At 42.6% G+C, this 22,093-nt stretch overlaps 1 protein-coding gene across 1 annotated transcript in view; it reads left to right on the plus strand.

Annotated features, from left to right (window-relative positions):
* LOC141101673 (probable E3 ubiquitin-protein ligase HERC6) overlaps window positions 1-22,093 on the plus strand; it is a 172,558-nt gene that overhangs the window by 45,773 nt on the left and 104,692 nt on the right. The window contains exons 6-10 of the mRNA XM_073590923.1: window positions 9,999-10,126; window positions 10,447-10,580; window positions 10,848-10,924; window positions 20,090-20,208; window positions 20,916-20,975. Of these exons, the coding sequence (XP_073447024.1) occupies window positions 9,999-10,126; window positions 10,447-10,580; window positions 10,848-10,924; window positions 20,090-20,208; window positions 20,916-20,975 (518 nt within the window). The remainder of the gene's footprint in view (window positions 1-9,998; window positions 10,127-10,446; window positions 10,581-10,847; window positions 10,925-20,089; window positions 20,209-20,915; window positions 20,976-22,093) is intronic.

The following is a 22,093-nucleotide window of genomic DNA, read 5'->3' on the forward strand; positions in this document are numbered from 1 at the left end:
AGATAGTTACAATAGTACAGACGAGAATGAATAAGAGAAACAGTAAGAGTCGAAAGTAAGAAAAGGTCAAATTCTAGAAATGTTTTTGAGGTGCAGATAACAAGCGCGAACCAGTGATCGGATGTGGGGTGGGAATGAAAGCTTGCAATCAAGTATGACCCCAAGACAGCGGGCATGTTACTTTACCTTTTACCTCACCCTGTACCCATACCGTGCTAATATCACCTTACTTACCCCCCTGCTTAACCCATTATCTCCCTGCGTGGAGTATACCTCTCTTAATAAATCTGTTAACCCTTGCTCTGCTTCTTGTCCATCACTGCATCCCGCAACATGCTTACATATAAATATATAACTTTTCAGATTTTGTGTTATACTATGCCTAATGGTGGAACTAAGTAGTCTCCAAAGATTGCTAGTTATCATCTTTCAAGTTAGTCATTAAATGGTATCAACCAATGAGAATTCTCAGTTTGGAATATTTTTCTATGTACCGGCTAATAAGGTACAAAGATAGATTTTTCCTGTAACAAAGACATACAGTAATTTGGAGTCTGGTAACACACAAGGCAAAATAATTCTCTTTATCAGTAGACAGTTTGACAGATTTAAAAGTCTTAATACATGAAGTTAATTTTAGGAATGACAGAGACAAATTCAGGGACGCTAACTGATAAGAAATGTCAAGTCAAAGACCTTTGGATTTATGAGCCACTACATAGATACAGTTTACACCCTTATCAGACTGACTCTAGATCCCTAAAGTCTGCACCTCCATTGCCCTCAGTCTGTAATAAAAACCTCAATTTTATGGCTTTAGCTTATCTTAATGATATATGAGCCCATGAACAGATGTCTTGTAACATCTTTCAAGTGCTCATTTGTAAACTTTCTGAATTAGTGCACTACTTATAAAAAAATATTTAGAATTGAGAGTCCTCAGCGGTTGATACCTTTTAATGGCTAACTGAAAAGATGGTAACACATTGCACGCTTTTGAGACTACTCAGGTCTCTTCATCAGGCATAGACTAATACAAAATCTGAAGAGTCACATATTTATGCACAATACAGCACAGAAAAAATGCAATAGATGAGACAAGTGACGTGAAGCAGAATTATGATTATGGGAGAGGGAGAAACATAAATATTGGACCAGTTCATAGATAAGGAGTCTGGATGTTTTATTGTCCTCTGATTGGGGTCTGGTTCTGTGTTGTGAGATGCCCTAGAAGGTCTGAAGAGCAAATTCCTTAATTGATGAGCCATAAATCCATGCGACACATTCAAGCCTGCACTGAGTGTGTCACATGTTGTCATAAATTTGTACTCTGAGACTCTTCTGTCTCTGAGACTTGAAGTTACCTTTTAATACAAGTAATTTAATGTCCATCATGCTATGACCAGGGATACAAAAATGTTTTGCCACAGGTAGATCCATTCTTTTTTCTCTTATTGTGTGACGGTAAGAATTCATCCTTGTTCTCAGTTTTTGCCCGGTCTCCCCCACATACAGACCCCCCAGTTGGACATTTAGTACAAATAATTAAGTACACCACATTAGATGTGATGCAGCTGAAAGTATCTGGGATCGTGAAGTCCTGATGTGAGTTGGGGATCGTTATCTTGTTGCATTTTTACAGGTTGCAAGGAAAGGTTCCTGCAGCTTTTGGGTAGGACAGGGAGCATCTGACAATGATGCTTCTTAGATTTGGGGGCTGCCTAAAACACAGCAGTGGGGGGTCTGGAAATATGTGATTCTACAGATGTATTCGTCTTTGCCTGATGAAGAGACCTGAGTAGTCTCGAAAGCTTGCAATGTGTTACCATCTTTTCAGTTAGCCATTATAAGGTATCAACCACTGAGGACTCTAAATTCTAAATATTTTTCTATCTACTGGCTAGCACGGTACAAGATATATATCTTTCCTGCACTACTTAGGCCTCTTTCACACATCAGTTTTTTGCCTTCAGGCGCGATCCGGCTTTTTTTTTGTAAAACCGGATCCGGCAAAATGCAATGCCGGATCCGGTTTTTCCCCATTGACTTGCATTAGCGCTGGATCGTGCCGGATGGCATTGCGTTTCATCCGTTTTTTGCCGGATCCGGCAACTTGTCTCATTCCGGCGTCTGGAAAAAACGGCTACTGTAACGTTTTTTGTCTCCGGCGAAAAAACCGGAAGCGCCGGATCCGGCGCCTCCAGCTTTTTGCTACAATGAAAGTCTATGGGCGCCGGAATGCGCCGGATCCAGAAAAAGACGGATCCAGCCACCGGATCCGGTTTTTTTAAGTCTGCGCATGCTCAGATCCAATTGGCCAGCCGCCAGGAACAGAGACGGATCCAGCAAAAAACCGGATCCGTTTCTACAGTTCTCCAAAATTTATGCCGGATCCGTTTTTTCTAAAAAAAGCCGGATCCTGCCTGACGGCAAAAAACTGATGTGTGAAAGTAGCCTTATAATACTTATAGTTTTTTTACATCACATAAAATATCTGATTAAAATCTTTCTACGCCTATAAATTAAAGTTATTTCTTCTTACACCAAGTAATAATCATGACCTGAATTACATCTACTGGTAGACCAGGCCTGCTTTCCTAAATAGTATTACAATTTGACAATTAAAAATTAGAATATTTTGTATAAATTTAGAGAACATTTTAATGTAAGTTCAAAGGGCATCTGTCAGAAGGATCAGCCCTCCTATTTGGACAAACAGGTCATATAAAGTTGAATAAAATGATACCTTGATATCTGCAATCCAATGGTTTATTCCAGAGAAATCAACAATTTTTGAAATATGTAAATGAGCAGTTAAAATCTATAGGCCGGACATAGATCTCCCTAAGAATCTGTCTCTAGTGCTTATTTTAATTGAAAGGGGGCAGTACCAGTGTGCGACTTGTATCTCTGTAGAACAGACTTTCAGTCATTACATGTCTCACACTGGTAACTCCCCCTTTCATTTAAAGTAAGCTCTGGAGGCAGATTCTTAGATGACGTTCACATGTTCAGTGTTTGGTCAGTATTTTACAACAGTATTTGTAAACCAAACTCAGGAGTGGAACAATCAGCAAAAGTATAATAGAAACACGTCACCACTTCTGCATTTTTCACCCACTCCTGGTTTTGGCTTACAAATAGAGATGTAAAATACTGACCAAATACTGAACGTGTGAACATGGCCTTAGAGAGATCTGCATCTGGCCCATAGATTTTAATAGCTCATTTACATATAAGAAAAATGTGGACTCATCTTGAATAAAACATCGAATTGCAGATATAAAGGTATAATTTTATTCAGCTTTCTGTTACAAGAATGCAGGGCCGGTGTTAGTGCAGGGCAAATTAAGCATTTGCCTAGGGCCCCCATTCCCCATGGTGTCCCTAGGCTGCGTTGGTGTGCCGCTAATAGCGGCAGGCCACCTGGCCACTATGGTGCCCATGAGTCAGGTGGGGCCCGGTGTCAGTGTTGACTTCGCCCCCCCTATGCCTGGCATCACACATTCAACTTTATCAGCATCCTAGATCGATGCCGATACAGTTCAAAGTAATGATGGATTAGGAAGTGTCAGGCGATGCTTCCTCTCCCTTCATTACCTCTCTGCGACAAACTCACATTTAGTGACCAGTGTCAGGCAGCTGCTGCAAAGGCAAATAAAATAATGGGATGCATTAAAAGAGGCATAGATGCTCATAAGGAGAACATAATTTTACCTCTATATAAGTCACTAGTGCGACCACACTTAGAATACTGTGTACAGTTCTGGTCTCTGGTGTATAAGAAAGACAGCTGAACTGGAGTGGGTGCAGAGAAGAGCGACCAAGGTTATTAGGGAACTGGGGGGTCTGCAATACCAAGACAGGTTATTACACTTGGGGTTATTAAGTTTGGAAAATTGAAGGCTTAAGCCCCCGTTACACACTGCGATATCGCTAGCAATATCGCTGTAAAGTCACCGATTTTGTGACGTTGAAGCGATATTGTTAGCGATATCGCTGCATGTGATACTTACCTCCGACCGGTTCCCCCGCTGGTTATCGCTGATCGCGCGAGAAGCTCCTGGATCATTTCTCGTCGGTCACTTCCTGCGGCGCTTCCTGTGGAGCCGACGAGCGACGCGTCTGACAGGTATGTAGCGATCCCCGTCCCCAGCGATGTCGCTGGTGAGATCTGCCTGTGTGGCAGCTCACTAGCGACCACCTAGCGATGCACCAGCGATCCTGACCGCGTCATATCGCTGGTCGGGATCGCTGGTGCATCGCTAGGTGTAACGGTTAGGGGTGATCTTATTACAATGCATAAATATATGCGGGGACAATTCAAAGACCTTTCTAATGATCTTTTTACTCTTAGACCTGTGACGGGGACAAGGGGGCATCCTCTACGTCTGGAGGAAAGGTTTAAGCATAATCACAGATGCAGATTCTTTACTGTAAGAGCAGTGAGACTATGGAACTCTCTGCCATATGATGTTGTAATGAGTGATTTCCTACTAAAATTTAAGAAGGGACTGGATGCCTTTCTTGAAAAGTATAATATTACAGGGTATATACACTAGTTTCCATAATATTGCGTTGATCCAGGGAGCTAGTCTGATTGCCGTATGTGGAGTCGGGAAGGAATTTTTTTCCCCAATGTGAAGCTTACTGTTTGCCACATGGTTTTTTTTTGCCTTCCTCTGGATCAACATGTTAGAGCAAGTTAGGATAGGATATGGGTTGAACTAGACAGACTTAAAGTCTTCCTTCAACCTTAATAACTATGTTACTATGTTACTATGTCTGACGTAGTGGCGCGATGATGTTGCTTCATTGCACCATGCTGTGTTGGGCAGTGGAACTGTTGAGGGGGCTTGCTGTGGAGACCGAAACAACGGGGGAACGAGGAGAGGTGAAAATTGTATTTTTTTTTAAATCAGTGATTATGTGGTGGTGGTAATATTGGAGGAATATGAGGTGTGTATTATGCTTTATGGAACTGGAGGATTATGGGGGCTGCATTATACTACATGGAGCTACATTATACTATATGGGGTTGCATTATACTACACGGGGGCTGCTTATACTCTATCAAGAACTACAGGGTGTATTATACTATATGTACTATATGGGGGCTGCATTATACTATATTGGGGCTGCATTATACTCTATCAAGTCCTATAGGATGTGTATTACATTATATGTACTATATGGGGAGAGCATTATACTCTATCAAGGACTATGGGAGCTGCATTATACTATAAGGGGTCTACATTATACTATACCATATGGGGGCTGCACTATACACTATCAAGGACTATGGGGTGTTATTATTATTATTATTTATTTATTGTTATAGCGCCATTTATTCCATGGCGCTTTACAAGTAAGGAGGGGTATACATAAAAACAAGTACAATAATCTTAAGCAATACAAATCATAACTGGTACAGGAGGAGAGAGGACCCTGCCCGCGAGGGCTCACAATCTACAAGTGTGCATTATACTATATGTGCTATTTGGGGGATGCATTATACTCAATCAAGGTCTATGGGGTGTGCATTATACTATGTGCACTATAAGGTGGCTGCATTATAGTATATGGGGCTGCAATATACTCTATTGAGAACTATGGGTGCATTATATTGTATGTAGGACTATGGGGAGTGCATTATACTATATGAAGTACTATCAGGTGTATTATGCTATGGGGAGTGCATTATACTGTATGACGGTCTATAGGTTGTGCATTATACTATAAGGAGGACTATGGGAAGTGAATTATATTATATAGAGGACTATTGGGAGTGCATTATACTATATGGAGAACTATGGGGGGACATTATACTATGTGGAGGACTATGAGGCACATTACACTATATGGAATACTATGTGTTAGGAGTCAGATTTCTGCCCTTGCTATTCAGGAATCTAGACCCTCACATTCTGCAGTCTCCTGCTCATTGTCTGCTGCAGAGGAGATTGCAGAGGAGATTGCCTTGCAGCAACTCTCTCCGGAGGCTAAGTCCTTCTTTCCATCTTCTGAGCATGCTCATGGGACGATCTCCCATTGGAGTTCGGGAGTAAGGTGCTCAGGTCCTGCTCCTGATCCCATTGGTCCAGCTCAGAGTTTTGGAGACTTCCGGAAGGTCCCGTTTGCTATAAAAAGCGCGCATGGCTGTTCCGCCATGCGCTAGTATAGTCATACTTGCTGCTGTGTGTATGTTGATGGATGCATGATCTGGTGAATGACTCATTTGAAACCCCATTCTTTTGATATTACGATTGTGTGAGGGATTGAGTTTTAGCCAGTACCAGCGCCAGCACGCTATTTGCTCCACAGGCACACTTGCTAGCGTCCAACATCGCACCTGCGCCATAGCGGTGTCTCTCTGCGGCACTGTTCACGCCGCGCTGCAGTAGCAGCCTCATTGTGCGTTCGCAGTTGCAACGCCTTACTTACGGACAATTATGATAGGTCTAGACGGATGTAGTGCCGCCATCTAGGGCTACTCCTGTGACCGGTTACAGTGTGTCTGTCGCTGAGTTCCTGTGTCTGTAACAGGCTCAGCGTTATTGTAGTTTGCTTTTTGTTATTTCAGCTCTGTGAGTTCAACAGAGTTTGTCTGGTGCATCTGGGTGACATCTAACCCTGTGCACACTACCGCCAGATTGCTCTGCCACCATCTAGCAGCGGTTGTTACACCTACTGCACGGTGGACCCCAAGCGGCGAACGCACTTTATTTATATTTTTTATTTAGTGCGTTCCGCCGTTCCTAACATTATACTAGCGCCAGGGTCTGGCTAGAGATGGCAGAACAGCAGCAACTCCTACAGTGCATTCGCCAGCTAGAGGGCCGCTTGGCCACTCTTGAGAAGGTTCTCTTTGCTGCGCAGTCCACTGAAGCTGCTGTAAAGGCACTTATAGATGCGGTTGGTCGCATGTCCATGTCCTCTCTCGCGCCGACAGTTACCCGCCTCCCGTTGCCCGATAAATTTTCTGGTGATGGCGCCTCCTGTAGGGTTTTCATCAGCCAGTGCTCTATCCAGCTGGAGCTGCTGGCTGAGCAGTTCCCTAAAGAACGGGCCAAAGTGGCATTTATTGTCTCCCTACTGTCGGGCAAGGCATTGGAATGGGCTACAACTTTATGGGAGCGTGGTGACCCCGAGATTCGGACCGCAGCTCACCTGCTCACAGCCATCAAGCAGGTCTTCCTCGGTCCACAGGTCATGCACGACACCTCTTTGCAGCTGCTTGCTCTGACCCAGGGGGCCCTCTCGGTTAGCCAGTATGCCGTCCATTTTCGGACACTGGCTTCCGAGCTGGAGTGGTCCGATAAGGCCCTCATCCCTGTTTTTTGGAGAGGTTTAGCGGAGCATGTAAAGGATGCTCTCTCTACTAGAGAAAGTCCCACCAGTCTGGAAGAGTTAATTTCCATCTCCACCCGTATTGACCTCCATTTTTCGGAGCGCGGTATGGAGCGTGCTCACTCCAAACGGAGAGTTACTCCGGCTCCCAATTTTTTCGAGCCTCTAGAGCTGCCCGAGCCAGAGGTTCTATCCCCAGAGCGCATGGAGGTGTCTTGCGCCATTTTTGAGACACGCCCGGCTCAAGATTCCATTTGCGGTTGTCACCGTCTACACACTGTCTCTCAGGATGACAGCGTTCCCCAATGGTCAAAGTCTGCGCCGATCGGTGAGACCTTTGTTCCTCCTCGCCTTAGGCCTAAGATTCTCGCGTGGGCACACGCGTCCAGTGCGGATGGCCACCGTGGCTACATGCAGACAACGAAACTTCTGGCTGGGTCGTATTGGTGGCCGCACAGGGCTCGGGACATGAAAAAATTTATTCGGACATGCACCTCGTGTGCTCGGGATAGCCTTCCCAGATGGAGTGTGGCGACGGCCGCCGATACACGGCAGCGTTCCACTGTAACTCCCGCTCCCATCATCTCCTGGGTGTCCCTTCTGAAACCCGGCGACCTTGCCTCCACTGATGCCTTCCGTGTGTCCCGGTTTTCTGTGTCACCTACCAGGACACCAGGCTCGTCTTCGGACGAGTCTGAGGCCTATGCTGTAGTCGGGGACAGGTTGGTGGGTCGGAAGGCTCAGGGAGGAGGGGGCCCTAGGAGGGGGGGTAATGTTATGAGTCAGATTTTTGCCCTTGCTATGCAGGAATCTAGACCCTCACATTCTGCAGTCTCCTGCTCATTGTCTGCTGCAGAGGAGATTGCAGAGGAGATTGCCTTGCAGCAACTCTCTCCGGAGGCTAAGTCCTTCTTTCCTTCTTCTGAGCATGCTCATGGGATGATCTCCCATTGGAGTTCGGGAGTCAGGTGCTCAGGTCCTGCTCCTGATCCCATTGGTCCAGCTCAGAGTTCTGGAGACTTCCGGAAGGTCCCGTTTGCTATAAAAAGCGCGCATGGCTGTTCCGCCATGCACTAGTATAGTCATATTTGCTGCTGTGTGTATGTTGATGGATGCATGATCTGGTGAATGACTCATTTGAAACCCCATTCCTTTGATATTACGATTGTATGAGGGATTGAGTTTTAGCCAGTACCAGCGCCAGCACGCTATTTGCTCCACAGGCACACTTGCTAGCGTCCAACATCGCGCCTGCGCCATAGCGGTGTCTCTGTGCAGCACTGTTCACTCCGCGCTGCAGTAGCAGCCTCATTGTGCGTTCGCAGTTGCAACGCCTTACGGACAATTACGGTAGGTCTAGACGGATGTAGTGCCACCATCTAGGGCTACTCCTGTGACTGGTTATCGCGTGTCTGTCGCTGAGTTCCTGTGTCTGTAACAGGCTCAGCGTTATTGTAGTTTGCTTTTTGTTCTTTCAGCTCTGTGAGTTCAACAGAGTTTGTCTGGTGCATCTGGGTGACATCTAACCCTGTGCACACTACCGCCAGATTGCTCTGCCACCATCTAGCAGTGGTTGTTACTCCTACTGCACGGTGGACCCCGAGCGGCGAACGCACTTTATTTATATTTTTTATTTAGTGCGTTCCGCCGTTCCTAACACTATGGAGTGCATTATACTATATGGAGGAATATGGGTTGTGCATTATACTATATGGAGGACTATGAGGTGCATTATACTATGTGGAGGACTATGGGGTGCATTATACTAAACAAGCAAAATGCTGCCTATTCATCAAGTGATTGCATTGTTTATACCAGAGCAAAAATCATTGTTCTTAGCAGCACATTGCCCTGTGAAAACTGCAGATATGCTGCTGATAACATGATACTCTATGGGCACAGATTGATCTACTAGCGATCATTCTGTGCCCTTCATTCTTCCTCAGCTGGTGCAAAGAGGCCAGGAAACAAGCGTTGAACGACTCCATTAATGTCGATCACGCTCATTTAGCAGTCTGAAATCAGTGCATGTGTAAATACAACCAAAATGTTTCTCTGTGATGGTGCAATATGTGAGCATTTGGGGCCCCACTTTAAACTTTTGCCCAGGGCCCCACTTTCTCTAAAACCGGCCCTGCCTGCATGCCCATGTAGCTGCACTTAGGAGATTTGATCCTACTGACAGATTCCCATTATTTAAGGTAGCGTAACCTGTCAGTAGATCACATTTTATGCCAAAAACTGGACTAAACATTAATAAATAGAGGCTAAAGATTTTCTATTATTCATGTGATCAGAATACCACACAAAAAATTCTAATTTTCAATGAAGGATGAGAGGTCCGTCCTCTGGAACTTCCATTATTGTTGAGGAGTACTCAGTCTTTGTTTTCAGCTGAGGAAACCGACTATGATAAGTTAATTAGGGTGATAAAAAATTTTGACAGCCCTATTTATATTGTCTAATAAGACAGTCGATGTTTGCTAAGAAATCCCTTTAATTTATAGTGGTGGGAGATTTTTTGTTTTACATTACAAATGATTCTCTCATCAATGTTGTATTTGTAATTCATTTCTAACTACTGCATGTTCTAGAAAAAGTAACGCCAACACATTCCAAATGTTATTTGCTGACTTTATTTGTATCAGGCGGGCACGGTGTACACTTTTGGAGAAGGCTCACGTGGACAGCTAGGAAAAAGTTCTGTTACTCACACTTCTGTGCCTCAGAAGATTGAAGAATATGAAGGTCAGGTTTCACAGATAGCCTGTGGAAGGTAAGACAAAAAACAGCAACAAACAGTATAGTCTGCAGATTTGAAGATCCACAGCATGTTCTCGGCTGAGCTGCATTTTTCTAGTGCATGTGAATGGGGTTTTGTTTCGTATTATATCATCAAGGTACTGTAGATATAACACAAATTAAACATCAAATATACAGGCTGGCTTCACATATCTGAGGCCGGACCACGATTTACAGGGCAGTAGGTCTCCTGACTCGAACTCAACAACCTCGTAGACATATATGTGTGAAGCAGGCATAAGTGAAGTATTTCTACAGACAATCCTGTTCAATAGTATTTTTTTGTGTTTCTAGTTATCACACACTCCTATATGTTTTCACATCTCATCAAATTATCTCATTTGGTCCTGGACTTCAAATGAAACCAGATAACCTTCCATCCAAAGAGTCACTGACATCTGACATCAGCAACCTGTTCAGCTCCAAAGGTACAGTGTCTTTTGTTCAGAATTAATTGGATATGAAAAAATGTTGCAAACTTATTAACAGATAACGTAAAACATGCTAGATCTATTTCTACAATTTTCAGTGAATGCATTAAAGGTAACCTGTCAGCAGGATTGTGCACAGTAACCTACAGACAATGTCAGGTCGGCGCAGATCTGACACTGTCTGTAGATTACTGTGCACAATCCTGCTGACTGGTTCCCTTTAAAGTATTTTCATGAAGGTTTTGTAATGTCTTCTATTTTCAGATCTGAAGGACATTCATTTAAAGCAGATGTTCGCTGGACACAATGTCAGCTTTGTAACCTCCACTCTTCAACCACAGGTTTGACTTCATTTAGCATGATACAGTATGAGACTTTTTTGATATGACGCTAAACATTATACGCCTGAGTAAAATCCCATTTAGGGCTCATTCACACGTCCAATATTTCCACATATGAGAAAAAATGACCCATTATTTCGATCAGACTCTGACCAGAAAGTGGACCAAGTTTCATCCATTTTCCGCTTGCGTGAAAAAATGTTTGGAAAAAAGTTACTCCATCTTCTCTATTCTGATAGTTTGTGAAAATTGGACTGCACTCGGATGTCTTATGAGCGTCATCTGATTTGACCCTCTGATCAAAATCAGACATATGTCCAATATTTTCCGCTGATCACTTGGTCCGAGGAAAAAATCGTACATGTGCACAGCACCATAGACGTCACTGAAGCTGCGGGGAGCCCCCTCGCTGAACTGAAGTGAACTAACGAGCGTGGGAAAAAAGTCAGAAACGTTCCCACGGTAATTAGTTCATCTCCAGGCAGCCAGGGAGGCTGCGCAGAGCTGAAATAATTCATTCTGCAGTAGTTTACAGTGGGGCTGGTTGCATTAGCACCGGTCCTCATTGTAAACTATTTAACCCCTTGTGAAGGATTACAGCGTGGGACATGACTGAACGACGGAGGTAAGGATATTGTTGATTTTTTTATGTTATTTTTTTTGCAGGTCATGGTTTTTGTTGGGATTACCAGACTAATAAAAATTTGTCAAAATCTTGGAGTCTTAATTTCATTAAAAGACTTTTTAATTAATGTCTGTGTGTGGTTTTTAACCCTTTCATAGTATAGGGTTAATAATGGATTGGTGTCTTATTGACACCTCTCCATTATTAATCGGCTTAATGTCACCTTACAATCGAATGGTGACATTAACCCTTTGTTATATTAACCCATTAGCCACCGCTACAGGACAATGGGAATAGAGAGGATAAGTGCCAGAAATGGCACATCTTATAGATGCGCCTTTTCTGGGGTGTCTGGGGGTAGATTTTTGTAGCCGGGGGGGGCAAAAATGGTCCCTCTCATGGCTATTAAAATCTGACCTCACTCACCTGCTTTTCCTCTCTGGTTGACAAATTACGGCGGGAGCCCACGCATTTTTTGACAACAAATTAACCCCTTAAATTAACACCTACACCTCCCAAATTTTACATATCAACCCTCATCTAAAAACCAGGGGAAGAGTCTTGAGGGGATCATTTGCATATTCCCAGTGCCTTCTGGGATAAGTGAAGAGTCTCCGCGAGCTCAACGATCACTGGGTTTTGGCTGTTGCAGCTGAAAAGAGGAAAATCGGAAAACCAGGGGGAGAGTCTTGAGGAGATCATTTACATATTCCCAGTGCCTTCTGGGATAAGTGAAGAGTCTCCGTGAGCTCAACGATCACTGGGTTTTGCCTGTTGCAGCTGAAAAGAGGAAATCGGAATTTTGGCTCATCTTTCATCGTTTTTAAGAAATCTCAATATGGAAGAGGCCAGAAGCCATTTGGTGAGCTGCATTTCTTGCTACATGTTCACAGACTTACCAGTGGAAAAGCCAAACTTCACATGCCACAAATGCAAGCTTGTGTCCCTGTTGGAGGAAAAGTTGCAAAATCTCGAAGAGAGGTGAGCTACGTTGAAGATCATTAAGGAAGGTGAAGAGTTCTTGGACAGAGCAGAATTATCTCTTCATGTTACAGAAAGAGAAGAAATTCGAAGTGCACCTGAAGAAACAGAGGAATGGAGACATGTGACCCAGAGAAGCAGGAGGATCAGGAGGCAGTCAGCACCCATACTGCTCTGGAACCAGTACCAGGCTCTCACGCAGGAAAACGATGAAGAAATACATCAGGATAAGACTTTGCCAACAAACAGCAACCTTGTACACCCTCAGAGTCCTCCTGGATGGAGAAAGAAAAATGTTGTGAAGAAGAAACAGAGAATGGTGGTCATGGGGGATTCCCTGTTGAGAGGAACAGAGGCCGCTATCTGCAGACCGGATATAACTTCAAGAGAAATGTGCTGTCCTCCAGGTGCAAAAACTAAAGATGTGTCTGACAGGATATCAGGACTCTTCAGACCTACAGATGACTACCCATTCCTGCTACTACATGTGGGGACAAATGACACCGCAAGAAACGACCTGGAAACCATCTGCAGAGACTTTGAAGACTTAGGCAAGAAAGTGAAAGAACTGGGAGCGCAGGTGGTCTTCTCTTCCATCCTCCCAGTGGATGGCCATGGAACAAGGAGGTGGAATAAGATTCTGCAGGTGAACAACTGGCTACGTCGATGGTGCCGTCAGCAACGATTTGGATTTATGGATCACGGAGTGAATTACCTTTATGATGGACTACTTGCTAGAGATGGGGTGCACCTTACGAAGACTGGAAAACATGTATGTGGAAGTCACCTTGCTACACTTGTAAGGAGAGCTTTAAACTAGAACAACATGGGAAGGGAAGCAAAAGACCAGAAAAAGCCATACAGCTGACAAATGCTATTGAGAACTCTGCTATTAGAAGTGGAAAGGAAGAACAAAGACAAAAGAATCTAATTAATAAAAATATTGGAGAAAGAGAAACCAATCACAAACTAAAATGTTTGTATACTAATGCACAAAGCATGGGCAACAAACAAGGAGAATTGGAACTACTAACACAGGAAAAGAAATATGATGTCATTGGAATCACTGAAACTTGGTGGGACAATACACATGATTGGAATACAAGACTAGAAGGATACAACTTATTTGCAAGAAACAGACTTGATAAACGAGGAGGAGGTATCGCATTGTATGTTAGAAACGCGTATATCTGCACAGAGATTGAAGCTTCAGAGACTGGGAGTTCTGTGGAAACTGTTTGGGTAAGAATACAAGGACAGAACAATGGAAAGGACACCATTGTAGGCATTTACTACAGGCCGCCTGTGCAAGCTGAAGATATGGATGAACTCTTTATGCATCAAATGGCCAAGTTCTCCAAAAAATATGACATAGTTGTCATGGGAGATTTCAACTATCCAGACATTTGTTGGGAATCTCTCTCAGGCAAAACTAACAGGTCAAGGAAATTCTTATCCTCTCTTGCTGACAACTTTATCTTCCAAAAGGTAGGGGAGAAAACAAGGGGAACTGCTACCTTGGATCTAATCCTTATAAACAGGGAGGAAATGGTTGAGGAGGTAAAAGTGTCTGGGACCCTAGGAGATAGCGACCATGCTATTTTAGAATTTTGGATAACTAGAGGAGGAAGACCTATGAAGACTCAGACGTCAAGGTTAGATTTCAGAAAGGCAGATTTTAAGGGATTCAGAAAGAGAATTGGAGGGATCCAATGGCTGGATATCCTTAAAGACAAAAATGTCCAGGAAGGATGGGAAATCTTGAAAAATGAAATTCTCAAAGCACAATTGTTAACAATTCCGAAAAGAGGGAAGAATAGGAAGCATTTAAGGAAACCAGGATGGATGAACACAGAACTTAAGCACATGCTAAAAAGGAAGAAAAAAATGTTTATAAAATGGAAAGAGGGAGGCATATCTAAAGAAGAATATAATGCTGTCTGCAGAACCTGCAGGGCACAAATCAGATTAGTAAAGCTGAAAATGAATTGAGGCTTGCAAGAGATGTCAAAAGCAATAATAAAGGATTTTGGGGATATGTCAAAAGTAAAAGAAAAGTCAAAGATGCTATAGGATTTTTACAGGATGAAAATGATGAAATGGTAAGACAGGATGTTGAGAAGGCCGAACTTTTAAATTCCTATTTTGCATCTGTTTTCTCTCAGAAAGGAAATGTAACATCAACTGTTCTTCACTGTCCTATTAAGGGAATAGAAGAATCCAGGATATCTATAAACAGAAAGATAGTGAGGAAACACTTAGCTAACCTAAATGAATTCAAGTCTCCAGGTCCAGATGAATTACACCCCAGAGTACTGAAGGAGATAGCAGAAGAGATTTATGAACCCCTCTCCATAATCTTTGAAAATTCTTGGAGAACAGGAGAAGTCCCAGAAGACTGGAGAAGAGCAAATGTTGTTCCTATCTTCAAAAAGGGGAAGAAGGTGGACCCAGGCAACTATAGGCCGGTGAGTCTGACTTCTATACCAGGAAAGATCTTTGAACAAATTATTAAACAACATGTATGTCAGTACCTGGATAAGAATGAAGTGATTAAACAGAGTCAGCATGGGTTTGTAACTAATAAGTCATGTCAGACTAACTTAATTTCCTTCTATGATGGAATCACTGATTGGGTGGATCAAGGAAATGCTGTAGATATAGTATATCTTGACTTCAGCAAAGCTTTTGACAAAGTATCTCATACAATTCTTATTGAAAAAATGACTAAGTATGGAATGGACAAGGCAACTGTTAGGTGGATTCATAACTGGCTTAGTGATCGGACCCAAAGAGTGGTCGTAAATGGCTGCACATCCAGTTGGAAGAATGTCTCAAGTGGGGTACCACAGGGCTTTGTCCTGGGCCCTGTATTGTTCAACATCTTTATCAATGATTTAGATGAAGGAATTGAGGGTAAACTGATTAAATTTGCTGATGACACAAAGCTAGGAGGGATAACTAATACTAGAGAAGAGAGAGAGAGAGGATTCAAAAAGATATAAATAAACTGGAGAAGTGGGCAGTAACTAACAGAATGGTTTTTAACAGGGAAAAATGCAAAGTACTACATCTGGGCAATAAAAATGAAAAAAGCATATACAGAATGGAAGGAATAGGGCTAAGCAACAGCACATGTGAAAAAGACTTGGGTATACTAATAGATCACAGACTGAATATGAGTCAACAGTGTGATGCAGCAGCAAAAAAGGCAAATGCAATTCTAGGATGTATTAACAGAAGCATACAGTCTAGATCACGTGAAGTCATTATTTCCCTCTACTCCTCTTTGGTCAGACCTCATCTGGAATATTGTATCCAGTTTTGGGTACCACATTTTAAAAAAGACATAAACAAACTGGAGCAAGTTCAGAAAAGAGCGACCAGAATGATGACTGGACTGCAAATCCTGTCTTATGAGGAAAGGTTGCAGGATTTGGGAATGTTTAGTTTGCAAAAGAGAAGACTGAGAGGAGACTTAATAGCTGTCTACAAATATCTAAAGGGCTGTCACATTGTAGAAGGATCAACTTTATTCTCATTTGCACAAGGAAAGACTAGAAGCAATGGGATGAAACTGAATGGGAGGAGACACAGATTAGATATTAGAAAAAACTTTTTGACAGAGTGATCAATGAGTGGAACAAGCTGCCACGAGAAGTGGTGAGTTCTCCTTCAATGGAAGTCTTTAAACAGAGGCTGGACAGGCATCTGACTGGGATGATTTAGCGAATCCTGCTTTGAGCAGGGGGTTGGACCAGATGGCCCAGGAGGTCCCTTCCAACTCTACGATTCTATGATTCTATGATTCTAAATTCGAGAAGGAGACGAATGGAAAACAGCCATGTAAAAAAAATATATGAAATGGTTTAAGGTATGTAAACCATGTGTCATTTCATGTTGGGTTGGGGAATGATTTTACAAAAGTTGGCAATTGAATTAGCGGCTATTCTGCTATGTAGAACTCTATGAAATAAAAAAAATAAATATATATATATATATATATATATATATATATATATATATATATGTGTGTGTGTGTGTCTCAATAACATGTATATATACACTCACTGGCCACTTTATTAGGTACACCTGTCCAACTGTGTGTTAAGACTTAATTTCTAATCAGCCAATCACATGGCGGCAACTCAGTGCATTTAGGCATGTAGACATGGTCAAGACAATCTCCTGCAGTTCAAACCGAGCATCAGTATGGGGAAGAAAGGTGATTTGAGTGCCTTTGAACGTGGCATGATTGTTGGTGCCAGAAGGGCTGGTCTGAGTATTTCAGAAACTGCTGATCTACTGGGATTTTCACGCACAACCATCTCTAGGGTTTACAGAGAATGGTCCGAAAAAGAAAAAAATTCCAGTGAGCGGCAGTTCTGTGGCCGGAAATGCCTTGTTGATGCCAGAGGTCAGAGGAGAATGGGCAGACTGGTTCGAGCTGATAGAAAGGCAACAGTGACTCAAATTGCCACCCGTTACAACCAAGGTAGGCAGAAGAGCATCTCTGAACGCACAGTGCGTCGAACTTTGAGGCAGATGGGCTACAGCAGCAGAAGACCACACTGGGTACCACTCCTCTCAGCTAAGAACAGGCATCTGATGGCTACTTTCAGCAGGATAATGCGCCATGTCATAAAGCTCGAATCATCTCAGATTGGTTTCTTGAACATGACAATGAGTTCACTGTACTCAAATGGCCTCCTCAGTCACCAGATCTCAATCCAATAGAGCATCTTTGGGATGTGGTGGAACGGGAGATTCGCATCAGGGAGGTGCAGCCGACAAATCTGCGCCAACTGTGTGATGCCATCATGTCAATATGGTCCAAAATCTCTGAGGAATGCTTCCAGCACCTTGTTGAATCTCTGCCACGAAGAATTGAGGCAGTTCTGAAGGCAAAAGGGGGTCCAACCCGTTACTAGCATGGTGTACCTAATAAAGTGGCCAGTGAGTGTATATTTATATATGTATTCTATATGTATACTGTATATCTATTCTTTCGTTTCTTTATTAAACCGGTCAGTGTGATTTTACTGTATCAAGTCACACATCTGGTCCGTGTGTAATGCGTTTTTTTGCTCACCCATAGACTTGCTGACAATGCCAGCATGCTGCGATTGGCACGGACCGTAAAATATACAGAAATATACGGCTGATGGGAGCTGCCCCATAGAGAATCATTGGTCCGTGTGTAATGCGTTTTTTTAATGCCTCTCACTCGTCCGTATTTCTCTCTAGTGTGACGCTGGCCTATGGCTGCATTCACACATCCATGTGACTTGTCTTGAGTGTGGTCTGATGTCTTAGTAGACAACACTTTGACCTTTAGAGTAGAATGGATATCTTCACACATCCAATATCGATTAAAATTATGGATCTGAGGGCTCGCTCACACTTGCGTAGACATTCGACCAATGCTATCCCATGTTTTATTGACCAGCACTCAGACCAATGTTATACTATGGGGCATTGCTGATCAATTTTTTTTTTCTCATACTGATTCGGTATAAGAAAAAAAGATCGCAGCATGCTGCCAATTGCTCCATTATTCGAATGACCTGCATCCATTCTAGTCTATGGATACGTGGAAATCATTGGCCTGCACCGATGATTTCCGAGCGCAGTCCTATTTCCGCGGACTCACAGAATGAAGAAGATAGAGAAATTTTGTTCTTCATCTTTTCTTCACAGTGTGCTACAATTCTCACATCCGAGAGAATAGGATCACACCAAGCTGACACACTGATCAGAGTTTGATCGGAGTGGCATTAACATAGTTGATCCGATTCTCTCTCATAAGAGAATCTAGGCTTGTGTGACCCCAGCGTGAAAGTGAGATTGGTGCGACTCAGAATATGTCTATTCTGACCCCATTTTACAGATAAGAATTAGCTATTAAAGTCTATGGGGATTCGTGAGACACAGATGCAAATCGGGAGGCTTCTGACTGTCTTCTGTTTTGCATCAATGTCTCATATATATGTTGCTCATTGATAAGTTTGAATAAAAACACATGACTTTCCAGGGGTCTTTTATTGGCTTGAAAAAATAGTGGAGGGTAAAAAGCAAAAGAGACTAGGATGATACCTGAGAAAAATAATCAGTCCATTTCTCTTGAATTGTAAGGCTACGTTTCCACAATGAGCTTTTGTTACGTTTTTGACGCTGCATATTTTTGCTATTTCAAGAACACAGCATCATACAGTTTCATCAGAGAGGATGGGAGTAACAGAAATCTCATGGCCATTGTGCATTTATTTTATGATGCGGAAACTGATCTGGGGTGAGGGTTTCTGATCTGCTGAATGTCAATTTCTCATGTGGGTACGCTGAGTTTTCTGTGCAAAATTTTCCCGTAGACTTGCATTAGATGCGAAAAATACACAGGAAAAAATGTTCAAGTTTTTAGTGCATTTCCATAGTAGAAACACATAAAAAATGCATGTAATCCACAACTAAGTATATCAATAAAGTTTTGTTAAAGCCAAACAACACAGAATGTCTAAAAAAAAAAAAAAAAAAAGCAGCTTAATTTAATGCATGACACCAGTGATGAGCGGGTAGCATTGTTGCTCGGGTCTCCTCGAGCATGCTCGGGTGCCCTCCGAGTATTTTGGCGTGCTCAGAGATTTAGTTTTCGTTGTCTTATCTACGTGATTTGCGACTGCTAGACAGCCTGAATACATGCGTGGAATGCCTGCTTGTTAGGGAATTCTCACATGTATTCAGCTTGTCTACAAGTCACAAATCATGCAGCTGAGACAACGAAAAATAAATCTCCGAGCCCGCCAAAATACTAGGAGGGCACCCGAGCATGCTCGAGGAGACCCGAGCAACAATGCTACTCGCTGATCACCACATGACTCCAAAAAGAGGCGAAACTGCAGCGTCAAAAACGCGATAAAACAGGATCCAAAAAAACTCAATAAAAAATCCAAAGTAACCTAATTTAAATAACAGCTGCAGAAATTCTGCAGCCACAAAAACTCAACAAAAGCTCATCGTGGAAACATAGCTTAACAGTCACATGGATGTGTGAATGCAGCCTTATTCTAGTCCACAAAAAAAGAAAATAGAAATCCGGCACCGTTATGTCGAAAAGTTGCTCTGAAGCTTGCACATATACTCTAAGGTCCACAAATACATGCAACACCTTAAATCCTCTTTGAACGGGTGCGCAATCCCATATTGAAAAAAACAGCAATCTAAAAGATGAAAAGAAGAAAAAATGGGATGGCACTCACCGTTCATTAAATCACTTTATTTCAAATACATCAGGCATTGGCACGAGGACAATGTACCGATAGACGATGTACCAATGTACCGATGTCCGTCTATCGGTACATTGTCCCCGTGCCAATGCCTATGCCTGATGTATTTGAAATAAAGTGATTTAATGAACGGTGAGTGCCATCCCATTTTTTCTTCTTTGCAGCCTTATTCTCATGACTTGATTTAGGCCTTCTTTCTCCAGGAAAAATAATATTGTTTTCTTTTGCATTTTTCATTATGTACAGTTATTAAAAAAATGCTTCTATTTTGTCTTGTAGACTCATACTATTACTCTGATAACTGATAACTTACAAAAGATTTGCCAACTAGATGGGACAGTGATAAAGAACTGGATAGATACAAAATCTGGAAATCCAAAGCGGCAGGATGCGAAAAGGTTTTTATTTCATAGTTTTATTATATGGGCCATTGTGTCATGTAACAAAGAAACCACAAAGTATCATTAATATGTACAGTAAGATGCAACAGCCTACTACATACCTTCCATTACATAAAATACTCAGTCTCTTCTGATTAATTGAGGGAGACATAAAATGAGCAATACGACTTCATATTTAGCAATACTTTAATAAAATTGTATCATGCGAACATCCTTATAAGTCAAGACAATTCAATGGAGGCTTTTATCAGGACAAAAAAAATTAAAAACTGATGCTCCTCCTTTCTTTGTATCCAATCCATCAAAAACTGCATGTAAAAATGCAGAATGTAGTTTTATGCATTAAAAGAAGCCTGGCATCTGATTCATTCTGAACAAAGCACAGGCAGCAAGAATCAGAGCCTCTATGAAAGATTCCAGTAAGATATATTTTTCCCTCAGTGATAATATGGAAAGAGGGCAGACTAGTCTGGGTACACTAACGCCCCATCAACTAGTCAAAGTCCTCATTAGCAAAGTAAATGTGGACTTTATAAAAGCTTTTATACCTTGTTTTCACTCAGTAATGTTATACAGGGCTGGTTAGGCAGGGAATTTGCTCATACATAGGTAAATGCTGTGGGGATGGAGGACACGAGGGACCTGATATGTTCCCTTTAAAAGTAAACCACATGCTTAGATAACATTTTTTTTTTCTTTTTCAGGGAAATTCACAAAATTTTTTCATCACCTGCTTGCCTAACTGCTAGTTTTTCAAAGAAGCGGTATGGAAAAAACTGTATTTCTGTCTTTTATTTTTTGTTACATTAGAAAATTACAGTTTAACAGTAGTTGTAATACTTTTTTTTATAGGATTTGTATATGACAAAATGACAAACCAAGTGCTGTGAGAACACTAATATGTTTTTAAAATACTATGAAGAAGCACACTTATTTTGGACATACTGTTCCAATGCATATAAATTTATAAGTATTCTTCATTAAAGGGAACCTGTTAGCAGGATTGTGTTGAGGTCGGCGTCATTATGCTGATTAAAATGATACCTGGTTGATGAAATCTGTCTTGTGGTTGTTTAATCTTTATTTTCAGTTTAGAGTTAATGATAAGCCCGTGCCCGGGGGCCTGTGGGGGATCTTCATGTGGTGCTCTGATTATGTAATCAGTATGGCTTCTGACAGGTCACTGATTCCTCACTGAAATCCCCCCTAGTTTACATGATGAATATACATATATGAGGATGGTCTGAGTGCCCGACATCCACAGATGGGGGTTGTGCTCACAGTCCAATACCGTGCGGCCCTCCAAAGAAATGCCACCCCATACCTTTACTGACCCACTGCCAAACCGGTTATGCTGAAGGATGCTGCAGGCAGCAGATTGCTTTCCAAGGCGTCTCCAGACTCTGTCACGTCTGTCACATGTGCTCAGTGTGAACCTGCTTTCATCTGTGAAGATCACAGGCACCAGTGGTGAATTTGCCAATCCTGGAGTTCTGTGGCAAATGCCAAGCGTCCTGCACGGTGTTGGGCTGTGAGCACAACCCGCATCTGTGGACGTCGGGCACGCAGACCATCCTCGTGGAGTCGGTTTCTAACCGTTTGTGCAGACACATGCACATTTGTGGCCTGCTGGAGGTCAATTTGCAGGGCTCTGGCAGTGCCCCTCCTGTTCCTCCTTGCACAAAGTCCTGCTGCTGGGTTGCTGCCCTCCTACAGCCCCCTCCACGTCTCCTAGTGTACTGGCCTGTCTCCTGGTAGCGCCTCAAGCCTCTGGACACTACGCTGACAGACACAGCAAACCTTCTTGCCACAGCTCGCATTGATGTGCCATCCTGGATGAGCTGCACCACCTGCACCAAACTTGTGTGGGTTGTAGAGTCCA

Source organism: Dendrobates tinctorius, unplaced genomic scaffold (assembly GCF_039654945.1).
Source record: "Dendrobates tinctorius isolate UK_male_01 unplaced genomic scaffold, ASM3965494v1 ptg000011l, whole genome shotgun sequence".
NCBI lineage: Eukaryota > Metazoa > Chordata > Amphibia > Anura > Dendrobatidae > Dendrobates > Dendrobates tinctorius.